This window comes from Python bivittatus, unplaced genomic scaffold, assembly GCF_059951505.1.
Source record: "Python bivittatus isolate LINGU-HERP-01145 unplaced genomic scaffold, Pbiv_v1 ctg000700_np1212, whole genome shotgun sequence".
Lineage (NCBI taxonomy): Eukaryota > Metazoa > Chordata > Lepidosauria > Squamata > Pythonidae > Python > Python bivittatus.
This window is the reverse complement of record NW_028277098.1, coordinates 29092109-29105304: the sequence shown is the minus strand read 5'-3', so window position 1 is coordinate 29105304 and position 13196 is coordinate 29092109. Positions and strand designations below refer to the sequence as shown.

The 13196-nt window shown below is 38.4% G+C and overlaps 1 protein-coding gene across 2 annotated transcripts in view; it reads right to left on the bottom strand.

Annotated features, from left to right (window-relative positions):
• Positions 1-1217: 1217 nt before the first annotated feature.
• SYDE2 (synapse defective Rho GTPase homolog 2) overlaps positions 1218-13196 on the bottom strand; it is a 46803-nt gene continuing 34824 nt past the window's right edge. Inside the window, exons 5-8 of one of the 2 annotated variants that reach the window (XM_088153328.1) lie at positions 12696-12877; positions 9290-9521; positions 6894-6950; positions 6347-6480 (exon numbers count right to left, since the gene is read on the bottom strand). In XM_088153328.1, coding sequence (XP_088009454.1) covers positions 6940-6950; positions 9290-9521; positions 12696-12877 — 425 coding nt within the window. In that variant the 3' untranslated portion in view covers positions 6347-6480; positions 6894-6939. Of the gene's footprint in view, positions 6481-6893; positions 6951-9289; positions 9522-12695; positions 12878-13196 lie in introns of both variants that reach the window. The other variant, XM_007437562.3, reaches the window with a different exon arrangement.

Below are 13196 nucleotides of genomic sequence, written 5' to 3'. Positions count from 1 at the left end.
AGACCCATCTCCTCAGTTGCTGGAGGACATGCTGCCAGTCTGACTATAAAGTAGAGAGGAGAGGAAAAAAGTCTATACAAGATGGAGTGGCTAGAAAGAAAAGTTGGAGAGAGAAGTTAAGTGTGTGGAGCAGTTGTCGGTTCCTGAATGGGGAGGGAGAAGAAGGGTCCAAGGAAGGCTTCCTTGGTAGAGGAAAGTGAAGACTCAGAGGGATGTGAGCTTCACCCAAGACCCAAGAATAAAAAAGAGGGATGGCTGGTTGGCTGCCTGTGGACGGTGGTTTCACCCAAAACCCCAGAGGGAAATGAGGGGATTGGCTGTCCTTGGAGAAGCCCTGGTCTCTGGGGAAGGACTGGGCAGAAGACCCTGAGAGAGGTTTTCCCCCCAACGGAGAAGCGATGGGTGTTCAGCTGAGCAGTTCCAGGAGGTCAAACCACGCTGAGCACACTACGGTAAATTTCAGCCCATTTCTTTCTTTTCACTCTCTCTCTTGGCAAGCCCAGAAACAGGGAAGGGAGATAGAGAGGAAGGCGGAGGAAGCAGGAGAGAGAAAGGGAAATAGTCTCTGGGAGGGAGACTTAAGAGAAAATCTGACACCAGGTAAACACCGGGACTGTGTTCTATATACCTGTTATATATGACTTCTGTAAATGATGTCACTATATATAGTAAAAAGCATAAAAGCCTCCTCTGTCCTTTTTGTGTGTGTGTCAATTGCCACCCTTGCAAAACAATGCATCTCCAGTTCAAAAAAAGAACCTTGTCACATTGGGACACCTCCAAAGACCAGAAGCCTTCCAGATGGGTTGGACTTCAAGCAGAAGCATCCACTGCGGGTGTCAAAAAAAGTTAAGATGGTGGCTATGGCTGCACAATCAAAACCCCACTCCTTTTTAGATCCATAATGCATCACATTCATGAAAAAAGGGGATGGGATTTCAGTCACATGCTCATGGCTGCCCCATTGACTTTTCCTTGCCTCCTCCACTTGACTTCAATCCTCACAATTTCCAACCAGATTATCCAAAGGCCAAAATGATTGAATATGGATCTCCTAGTCATACGCCAACACCTTAATCACCACACCACACTGTAATATTACAAAGTATTATTAATTATACAGTCATACTTTTTAAAAATATTAGTATGCAATTGATTAGAAAATAGGACAGTCAGAAATATAAGACTCCATTATATATTCCTACAGTATATTTAATCAGTCTGTTTTCAAGGTTATACTGCCAGCAAGCAATATCTTTGCAAAATGCCGCATGCTTATCTGGTATAAAAGTTAGGTGTTTGACTTAATAATGCTATTTTATATGGACAGAATATTCTAAAAAGCAAATAAGCATCAGGGCATCATAGTGAGTCATTACACATTTAATTTCCCCACCTACTTAAGTTGACATCATGCAGACACAGCCTGTCCTGAAGTAGGATTGTACCAAGCATTTTTTTTAAAAACTTCAATATTTATTGAAGTAAATAAATATAGGTTGATCCAATAATTCCATTTTTACACACACACCATTGCATTGTGTGTGATTATACAAATTCCCATTTGAGAGACTTTTCCTCCTTTACATTATTTTAGAACTCAGTATATTTTGTCCACGTGCTATAACATTGATGAACATAGGCTGCATGCTTGAGATTCTTTTGAATTCAGTGGAACTTACATCTGAGCGGCTCAGAGGTGCACATATATGTGTGTGTGTGTGTGTGTGTGCATGTGTGAGTACATGTATTGTAATGTTCAATACTGGAGGTATTTAGTTCATTTACGCACCCACAAACGCCCAACCTACAGGCCCATCCATGGCGGTTAACAATAGAACCCATAAATAATTACCAAAAATTAACATGCCAAAATAAAATACTGACATTATAGCATCATATCTATTACAACGCTAGAAAATCAAAACAATGAACCAAAAACAATTAAAAGTACATAAAAATTACAAGGTATCAGTAATTAAAAATTGGCAGCAAATTAAACATGGTTTAAAATTCCAGTGTTAGTATCACCATTGAAAAGGCTCACGGGCATTGACAGGGAGGAGATAAAGGACATAAAGGACAAAATGTGTTGCAACGTCACATGAAAACTGACTTGCAACACAAGTATCAAAAGGAGAAGCTTGCGTGATGTCACGATGCACATCTCATCATTTTGGGATCATCTAAGGTAGCACATGCTAAAGGTCCTTGTCAATAGGGAGCAACATATGGAGGGATCTCTTCACTAGAAGGAGCCCGAGCCACATGTGGATTTATATAAATAAGAAGCTCCTTGAATTTGGCTAAGACGACAAATGGCAACCAACACAACTTAGCCAAGACAATGTTATATGTTCCAGCTGGAATATCCCAGCAGAACCCTTCCTGCTGCATTTTGGACCCACTGCTATTTCTGGACCTCCTTCAAGGGCATTTTCACCTAGAGCCCATTGTTAACAGACTAACTGGGAAGTAAACAACACATGGCTAACAACACATGGCCAGTCAGCCCTCTCCAAGAAAAGGTGCAGCTTGTCAATCACCGCAGAGGGAAGTAGATCCTAAACACCACACTGACCTGAGCACTCAGGGAAGCTGAAAGACCTCCAAAGAATACCATGACAAACTACTTCCATACTGTTGCCACAAGACAACAGGGGCGTCCCCAAGTCAAAGAGACCTGAAGGAGACTTGGCTCCACTTTTTATATCCCTCATACCATTTGCTGGAGAAATCAGGTGAGGGAAAATATGTACTTAAGTCGTGGTTGTGATCTTCCCATTGGCATCTGCTTGACCTCCACGAAAACAGGGTTGTGGACAAGATGAACCTCTGACCATATAAAAGACCCATCTGTTTTTATCAACTGTGAAAGCTTTGCCTGTCCAAGCCATTAGCCAAACTTATGCATAAGATTAAGTCTGTGTTCTTCCCATTTCATAGTATAGCAGAGTAATGACCCTGAAAATATAAATTATTTACACCTGTGGCAACTTTTTCAAAATTTTTCAATCTATTATTTGAAACCAAAATTATATACACAAGTTAATAGACTTATCTTTAAAATGTATTTCTTAAAACAACGCTAACATTTTACAAAATACAATCAAGTTATTTTTCATATTTTGGGTTTTATTCAGAATTAACATTTATAGTTAAAAAATAATTCACTTCCTGTACATATGCTTTTAAAAAAATACATCAGCTTATCAATAAATGCTTCAGGTTAAAATATATGTTTTTCAAACTATACTGCTATATTGAAATGACTGTAGTTGTGTACTGCCACACTAATAATCATCATAATAAATTAATAAGACAGTATAAAATGTTGAAATATTTCTTTAGAGAAAAATGTGGCAAAAATCATGCACCAAATTCAGTCATCCTATTGTAAATAAATAGCTAAAATAATTATAACAGACAATATCAAGGAACAAATTAAATAGCACTTGTACCAGGTCCATAAGAAAAGACTGAGAACTGATAATGTAAAGAAACAGGAAAAAACCAGACCTATAATATAGAGTACTCTTTTCCTTGTCCTCCAGCTATTTTAAGACTATAATTCCCAGAATTCCTAGCTGGAATTCAGGGAGTTGTGATCCCCAAAGAACTGGAGGCATCAGTTGGTAAAGGCTGATGCAAAGCAAATAGACATGATTCAAAATGCTCTTTAAAAGATAATGGCTTCCTCTACTGGCTAACTGATATTTTTAAAGGACTGCCATTTAAGACGTACTCTACTACACTGCTAACACTGTTTATATTTTAAGAGGCACCTGGTTGTGATTTATTATTGCTTGGGTCTTATTGCTTGACTGCGGATAGAACTTAAATCTGCATCAGGCCTGTATTTACTTTGGTTCACAGTGGATATCAAAAATTTGCAGACCAATCCAATCAGGATTTATTATATTCACCCTTCTTAGAGCAGGCTTGAAGAACTGCCAATACTCATTTAAGGAAACTGGCAAGATAAACAATAAATCGATCGTCTTAGCACTTAACAACATTCTTGGGATTAAAGAAGCTAGACCAATTGGAAGGAAGACCTTCAAAATGTTTCAGGCCCTTTGAAACACATTATTTTAAAAGGCACTTTCTTCATTCAAATCAACCTTTGAAAAAGAGGTGAACTCTTTGGGGTCTCCCTACAGTGGAGAAACTTGTAGAAATGTATCAAGGACACAGGCTTAAAGTATATAATAGCTTCCCATTAGCATGGCAAAAGGCAAAACGCCCTATGCAGGGGACAACTGACATGATAATGCCCAAGCATGGTTCACCATGTCTGGGGAGGCCTTAAGAAAGTCAGCTCCCTTGACCATGCATTAATTATTGCTCATGCACAATGCTAACATTAAGCTGATCAGGCTACAGATCTGCATTTAAGGACATTACATTTTTAAAAAATGTGCGCATTGTGGACAATTTGGTAGAATAGTTATGTTGGTCTACGACCATAATAAAAATTTGATTGTATTTGGTAGAATAGCTAACTATGGACTCTGCCAAGCAATCAGTCTCCAAAGCATCTCTAGAAACATGTATTTTTAGTTTCACAATGGGAATTGCAGAAAGGTGTGACAAACAGGCCATACTGTCTGGACAATTTTTGATTTTAGATACCTTAAATAAATTTGTATGTTTTTAGTTGCAGCCTTCAAGTATCTCAATATGCAACTACTCTCTTGTCCTGTGTATCACACAACTGCTTATGTGTGATTGTTTGACACCACAATGGGCAAGTCTCTTTTCAGCTATCCTTACTCAAATCTAGAATGGCCCAAACAGGCACAGTGCTCTCATGTGGAGTCCTTGGTGCTCTCTGAGCTTGGCAGTTTGCTTGCAGACATTTCATTACCCAGTTACAGTGCTGATGTTACCTAGTCGGGTAATGAAGCGTCTGCGAGCAAACAACCAAGCTCAGAGAGCACCAAGGACTCCACAGCTCAACCGCGAGCTACAGATATTCTTTTCTACAGTGCTCTCAACATCTCCCATAGGGCATAAAAAATACTAACCCCCCCCCTCAGCAGCTCTACTTGACTGGCATGGGGGGAAGGATGGGGAAGATATAGGAGTGGTGAACAATCATTCCATTTTATACAACCATCTCATACAGTGCCAGGGCCTGCCTCCAGGCATCTGCCCTCTAGGAAGAAATGATATTTCCTATGTTAATCCACCCCTATCCATTGGACTGTAATCTCCATCTCTCCCTCTCTCACTCACACACACACACACAACCCATCATCACTATGCTGTCTGGGAAATGACAGAATTGTAGCCTAACATAACTTCAGAGCACCAGGTTGGAGAAGAGAGAAGAAATTCTGTTATACTGCACAAGACTTGCTGCAACTAGAATGGACCAAATCATGCCTAATGTTTTTCACATATAAATATGTACAAAATGAAAGTTAGAAAAATATTTTTGCAGTTTTAAATAGTTGCTTGAAAGTGTTAATATAGGAATACATATATATATTCATACAACTTAACTATCAAAAAGCCTTTTTTTTCATAGCAGCCTTTGCATTGCAAGTGAAAAGGTGTCAATATAATAGAACGTGATCTACCTACAGTTTGTGCCCCATATTATCACATAAGTAGCAACATTAATCTTCTCTCCTCTGGGAGAACATCTGTACCAGGGCTACGGTTTCAGGAACAAACTGTACTGTTCCAGTGTAACAAAGACAGAGATAATGCATCACACATTCAAATTTCCTAAGTGCATAGTACCTTGACAAGGAATTGAATATCGTAGAATCATTTCGTAAAAAGTAACATGCTTTCAAGTGGTGGAGAAAGCAAGAGACTGTAACATGAATGCACTAACCTATACAGTGAACTCCAACACTGCTAAGCGCAATTACAATACAGACCCCCATCCAAAACTCATCCCTTTCCTTATTCTCTCTTGGAGGTAAACAAGGGAAGGGACATACCAAACAGGAACTGTGGCAGAGCAAAATGATCAATAACTAATATTGAGTTTGTTTTTATTGAGTTCCCGTTCCAGGTTTCCTATCAGAGTATCAATGCTTTCTTGCAAGTTTCTGAGGTTAACTTGATGGTTCACTGCAGAATCCATTGTTTGCATTGTCAGATAGGCCTGAAAAGTATGTTCTTTGGACACACAAATGGGCTGCCGGAGCAGTGTTCTGGAAGCATCCACTTTGCTGCCATCGTCTCCACTTTCTGCCTCCTCTGAAGGGACATCATCATAGTCTGCTTCATTCAGAGTTTCTTTGGGACTGACAAAGTAGTTCTCTCCACAAGCAGTCCAGTCTCCAGCATAGCGGTTGCTCGAAGGGCTATCCAGTCTGGCTGGCCTGGATCGCAAGATCCCTGACACTTCAGTGCTGTTTAAATTTAACATTTGAGGCCGCTGTTTCTTAGGCCTTAGATAGTTCACGGAGGACTGCTGCTCCAGCAACACTGACTCTTCGGCAGATGAATGTTGCACTATGATAAAGAATAATTGGAATTCGTATTAGCTTAACAGTAAGTCTTGAAAGAAAGCAGTCATATGACATTTTTTTTCCCCACTGGTCTATGACTTGGAACATGCATTTATGCATGCACACTGAACAGCCAATAATTCTATTGTACTGATTTTGGTACCAGCCAGTCAAGTTATATTGAAAAGGAAAAGCCAACTAGTAAACATTTCATCTTAAAACTACCATGCCTTTGTCTACTGCCACTGGAGGAATTTATTAAAATTGGAAGTTCCCTGATTAACTTTGCAAGTTAATTTTGCAAGTTAATCACAGACCAAAATCACAGTACAGTTCAAAGAAGAGCTTCCAAATGCGATCTACAATCTATGTAAGAAAAAGCAGGCAAAACAAACACACATTTGGTACTTTTGTTACCTGAACTCATGGTTTTACAGCTCTATAAACTAAGAGTCTCCTCTTGTTATCGTCTTCCTATGGTAAACAGTACAAATGTTTTATTCACCAACAACTGCTACATATTTCAACTGTAAAAGTTTCTGTTTCATGCATCTCCCTGTACTAATGGTTCTCTCTTACTATTTTCCCTTACAACAATATTCTGGCTACTTTGTGGAGCACGGAAGAGGTTCCATTCCTACCAAGAAGGCTTAACTCTGTCAGTAAGACTTGATAAGGAATGGAGAGAAAACGGCAGCACAGACTAATGGAAAGTTTTCAAGGTCCAAAAGAAGCTGGGGGACCTTTGAACTCTCTCACAGAACTGGATGGAGGGAGTTGTATCTCCCTAGCTAGTCTTTTCAGAAGATGTAAAAACTGATGAATGTGCAGGGGAAGCTTGTTGTAAAGAATGTAGAAGGAAGATAATGGGGCTAAGTAAAGATCTTGTATGACATGGAGGCTAAAAGGTGAAAAAATGACTGAGGAGTAAGTGCCATTGTAGTGGGTGGATAGTTAGCAAAAGAAGATTGCACTTTCAAGACTTAAACATATATATTCAGCCTCTTATATTACAGATGGAAAACATCTGGTCCACCAGACCTATCTATACTACTGGGCTAGCATATCTATCTTGCCAAGCTTTGTGTGAGATCTCTCTTCAAAGCCCCATCATAGACTGCAGTGGCTGTGCAATTTCTAATAGTATCTGCCAGTTGTTATCATATTATTTATTTTATGTCTTCATTATATTTAACCCTGATTTTCCTTCAGAAGCTTAAGGGAGCATACTGTGATATAAAAAGGTAACTCCTACACATAACAAGGTAGGAGCCAACATATGCAACCTGTCACTTTCTTAGATAATCACATGAGTAAACTTTCACTCAGGCTCAAATATCTCCCTGGAAGTGAGTATATCTTACTTGTCTAACAATTCTGGAAAACATGCACATCAACAAAAGCTCTTCTGTTTAGGCTTTTTTCCTTAAAACAAAGGGCTCATGTGTTAAACCTTAAGTACCAGCATTATTATGTTTTCTGAATAAACAAGGACCATGAGTTTTCCATAAATAAATAAATAAATAAATAAATAAATAAATAAATAAATAAATAAATAAATAAATAAATAAGAGACGCTGAAGTGGGTCACAAGCATAGTTATCAAGTTTTTCAAATTCATCAGTGGATTAATATTTGAGAGCTCATGCTTGGCTTTACTCCTTCACAGGAACAGAGCTCACTCCACAATGTTTAATTAAAGCTTTGAAAAGCCAAAGGACTTGGCATGATATCCTACAGTTACAGAAGGGGCTGAAATTCTTAAGCTTATGCTAGTTCATTTTTTTGACAATATACACCTGGTCATCCAGAAGATACCTTTATAGAGAAAAACCTTCTTTAAGGATCTGATTGTTAATAACTCTATTTTGAATCACCAGTCAAGCAGTTATATTGCTTATTTCCATGTTTTGCTTGAGCAGATAATATAATTTGTCCATACACTGGAAAAAAACATCTTGGCTTTTGTTCAACTGACAACCTGGCCATCATAATAGCAATAAGACTTCAAAGTAATGCTGTAGATAAGTTTGTCTTTCCAAATGGTGGCATTATACATGTGACCACCAGAAGATGCTGTTGCTAAAGCAGAGATCCACTGCTCCAAAAACATTTTGGGCCTTTCAGTCTAACCTACTCATATCTGTTTGAAAATTAGCTGCTTAAGCTAATGCAAGGCCAAAAGTTAAGCCCCTAAGCATCTGCCTGAGAGAAGCTGCTGCTAGAAACAAGGTTATTAAGTAAGAAGTAAAGGGAAAGAAGGGAATGGCAGAAGCCCCCAAGCCCCCAAGCCAAAAAAAGAAAAAAGAAAAGAAAAACAAGGCTCATGAACAGGAGATGCTCTTTGGACATACAGAGCCACAGTGGCAAGGAGTATAGCCTATGAGTTAAGTCAACAGGGACACTTCAGAGCACTGGTAATAAACACGCAGTTCTAGATGTTTTGGATGGGTGGATCTTATCTTCTTGCCATGGGTGCAAAAAAAAATTTCGCATCTATATTTCAGAGAAACTTAAGGATAATCTACACAAGCCTGGAATGGGTGCAAAAGTGAAAGGATACATTAGCAAGACAATACTTTATATATCTAATGAAGCGAAAAATGGTTACGGTAGCATAGTTATAATATAATAGATTTGCCATAATAATAGGTAAAAATAATATGGCATAATAAATTTGTCTTTGTAAGCTTATGCTACAAAAAAAGTTTAAACAATGCAAAAGACTCCACTGCTTTTACTGCAACAGATTAACAGATCCCTTTGAAAGAAATTAAATGTTCTCCATTTACAACTCCACCAAGATTTTTTACCTGGCCACAACTGGAGCAGGTAATGCAAAACCTCTATATGTTTTTTGAAATCCAAGGCACTGGCAAGTTCTTCTGAATCAGTGAACACTCTGTTGTTATGGCTGGTAGTTTCCTGCCACTGACTAAGTAACACGGGCCCAAAACACACAGCTAAATTCTGGCAAGTCATTCTATTTACTTCATGGTATGAAGCCACCAGTTTCAGATGGTCCAAGAGCATCTTTAGGGTTGCCTAAAATAAAAAAAGAAGAGGAAGGGCACTGGTTAATTATCTGCAGGAAAAAATGTTTAATTAAGGGGGGGGCAATATTATTGAAGGCCTTGTCCCTTTAATGCAGACACAACATCGTAATTCATGCCCAGTTGTGGTGTCCACAGAAGATAACATTTCACGAATACCTCTTTGTGAAGCAAAAGAGCACATAAGATAGCTCAACATTCTGTACATATCCCTAAGGAAATATTTTGCAAAGGCCAATGAACTGTAATTCTCTGCATACTAACCTGGGAGTAAACCACATGAAACACCACTTCAGCCCTGGGGAAAGGCTTTAACAATCACCCTGGTCCCAGGGACCAATGTAATAGCACAGCATTGAAATTAAATTAAATAACACAGAAATTCTGCCCCATCACTGGTACTGAATTAAATGGCTGGCAATGTTTGGTTGGGACTCATCTCTTCTGCAAAAAGATTCCTTTCCCCCAATCTGTTTGCCTTTTGGGCTCCTAGTCAAACTTTCCCTTTCTCTGATATTATCAGATAATTTTTGCTGTGCCAAAACCAACAAACATCATAAGAGGTTTCCACCATTTAATTAAGAACACAGGAAGCTGCATTATCAAAATCAGAATACCGAACAATCCAGCTCAAAATTATTATCTGATTAGGCCCTCTGGAGTTTCAGAAAAGTATCTTTCCCGGCCCAATAATTTTTTTCTTTTTCTTTTTTTTGCTTTATTGTACAGTATATAGTTCTTTATTTGCAACAGCTATTGCAGATCTTTAAGACTGCCTGGTGAATAAATTGTCGCTCTTTTTTTTTAAGGTACTATCCTAGTGAAAGCAGATATAAAATCTATGTTGGCATTCCACTGCAAAGCTGGAAGAAAATTTAATCAACTTCCAGAGTATTTTTGCTATTTATTAAGCAAGATAGCCCCTTAGTCTTTATCAGCTGAAAGCAAGAGTTTATGAACTGCCCTATCATAACCAAAATTACTCAGAAAGAGGACTGTATTGTCAAGTAACCATGTCTAGGGTTAAAGTCAAAGCATCATCAAAAAGAATGGGAAAGATGCTGATGATAAATAAAACCACCTTTTTGTGAGATTTGAGGGAAGCAACTCTGCTAAAAAAATGTTTCCTTTGTCTAGCTGTCTGCCCATAAAAGGGTACAGCTGGTTCCCTTCACTGAATTCTCCTTGACAGAAGGTTAAGTTTCCACATTGTACTTTGGCATATTATGACAGCGTATAAAATTAATTAAGCAGCATATTTAAGGTAGGGGTGCCTGAAAATGGTAGCTTGCCAGGAGAAAAGGCTTGTGTATAGTAACTTACCACTCAGACTCAAAGGGAGTCAGGCAGCACATAAATGTAATAAATTTATTATTATTACCAAATTAATAGCATTATTTTTAATAATATTTGTTGAATATTCACTGTGTTCTACTTTGCTTTAAAACCATTTGTTTCTACCACAAGCTTGAATTATATCCTTTGGTATTATAGGGCAGTGCAAAGATGTGATTTGGAGGTTGGATTTAAGCAACTCATTGGATCGAATTATTACCTCCAAACTGATCTGATCATTTGATTGCTTTGCACATGCATAACAAGTCTTTCCTCCCCACACTGTCCAGGATAAATGCCCTCCAATCTGAATTCACAAGGCCTGCCCCACTTTGGACTCCTGATGAGAAATGCCAAGCAGGAGCCCTTAAAGGCACATGGTCCCTTTCATGTGATTTCCTTTGCTTATTACATGGGATCTGCTGGGTGAAGGCATGGAAATACAAAGAAAAGCTGTGATTTTTGGCAATGAATAAGCTTAGCAACAGAGTTGAAAGAGGCTGCACAAACAGGATCACCTGCTGCAATCAGCCTAAAGGAGTGAGGGGAAATGGCTTTAGGTCAGTGTTTCTCAACCTTGGCAACTTCAAGATGTGTGGACTTCAGCTCCAGGAATTCCCCAGCCAGCATGCTGTACCGTTTTTTCTGGAGTTGCAGCAGCAAATAGTTCAAGGAGAAGAATGGTTATATAGCTGTTTACCTTTAGCTGGCATCAGACAACAGCAGTAAGGGAAAACCCCAAAATCTCACTGTTCATATCTCTTCCTTTAATTCCCTTCTCCTTAACAAGTACAATTTAACAACACACTGAGGGTTCAGAAGGATTAGGGTTAGGCAGGCTGGTGAATCTTTCTAAAGGAATGCCTGAATGTTCCTTCTTTCAGTGCAACTGCATGCAAGTTTCACGCTGGGTCTATAAGGACATGTCCCATATCCTGCTATAGCATATAGACTAGCTTGGTTATGGAACAATTCCAACAAATCTCCTTAACAGAGTGACTTTGCAAACCTAATGGCTTACATTTACAAAGTTGAGTTACTACCAGAACTTGCTCCCACATTCTGCCTGGACAAGCTGGCAGACAACTTGCCCAAGCAAAGCATAAAGCAAAGCTTTGAATATAGTTTGATGGCTTACACGTGCAAGGCTGGATCACTGGCAGTTCTTCTTGTCATTCTGCCTGGCAAGTCAACAGCTGGTTTGTACAAGCAATGCCAAAGAAAATTCTGACAGGGCTCCAGCAATGGGCATGCAAGTCCAGATCACTGTCAGAATTTGTTCCCTCAACAAGCTGGCAGCAGAGTCCTCATTTTCTACAATTGCTGCTATAAAAAGCAAAAATCAATCCAAAACAAATGTAGAACACGAACTGAGAGTGACTAATGATGCAAAATTAACCAAATTCATCATTCCTATTAAAAAATAAGGTTTTACATGTCATTCATTTATTATTTCAATGAAAAGTTTTTATTTATAAAGGTTTAAGGTTCTATCGTCATTTTATGTGACATAGAGATTAAATGTTAATTATTAAAAATAAATGGTATATTTATTTCTTGCTGAACCCTAACTCTAATGAAATCATTAGTGTTATTCATGGGGGGTGGGGCTACACAAATGCATTTATCATTTTAGGAGATCATGGTATCACAAACATTGAGAATCCCTGATGTAGTCTAACATCTTGTGAATCAATCCATTGAGCCTACTTAATTGAAGTCAGGCGAAAGTCACGTCAAAGTTTTATTCTCAAAGAGGGAAAGAAGGAGGGAGAAAGAGATGTGATACTCCTAAAGCCATGCACTAGATCAATGGGCCAACAATACTTACTTTCTCAACTTCTGGCAGGCAATCCAAAAGAGCCACTGTATATTCTGAATCATTAGAATCATTTTCACATCCATTTGCTGTCATTTTCAAAGGTTTTTTCACCATGGCATCCAACACTGCTTCATAAAGTTGTTTGGTTATCAATGGAGAAGGCAACTCCCTTAAATAATCTTTGAGGACACCTTAATAAAACATGCAGAGCAAACAAAATGTAATGAATTTATCAGAAAGTCACATTTCAGCAGGACAACTAGTAGTGCTCATGCAGAAATTATCTCAGAATTGGGGATCTTGGATATATACATGGCAAATTATTATGATTCTCAATTCTGAAAATCATTTTCAAATATGAATGTTAACTCTTGTTTCTTTTATTCTATCTACATTGTGTGCTCCTTAAAGGAAATGCTGACATCAATATAATATAAATTCATTAGGAACAGCAGTCATAGCATTACATCACTTTTTATTCTAATAACACAACATTTTATTATCAAAGTA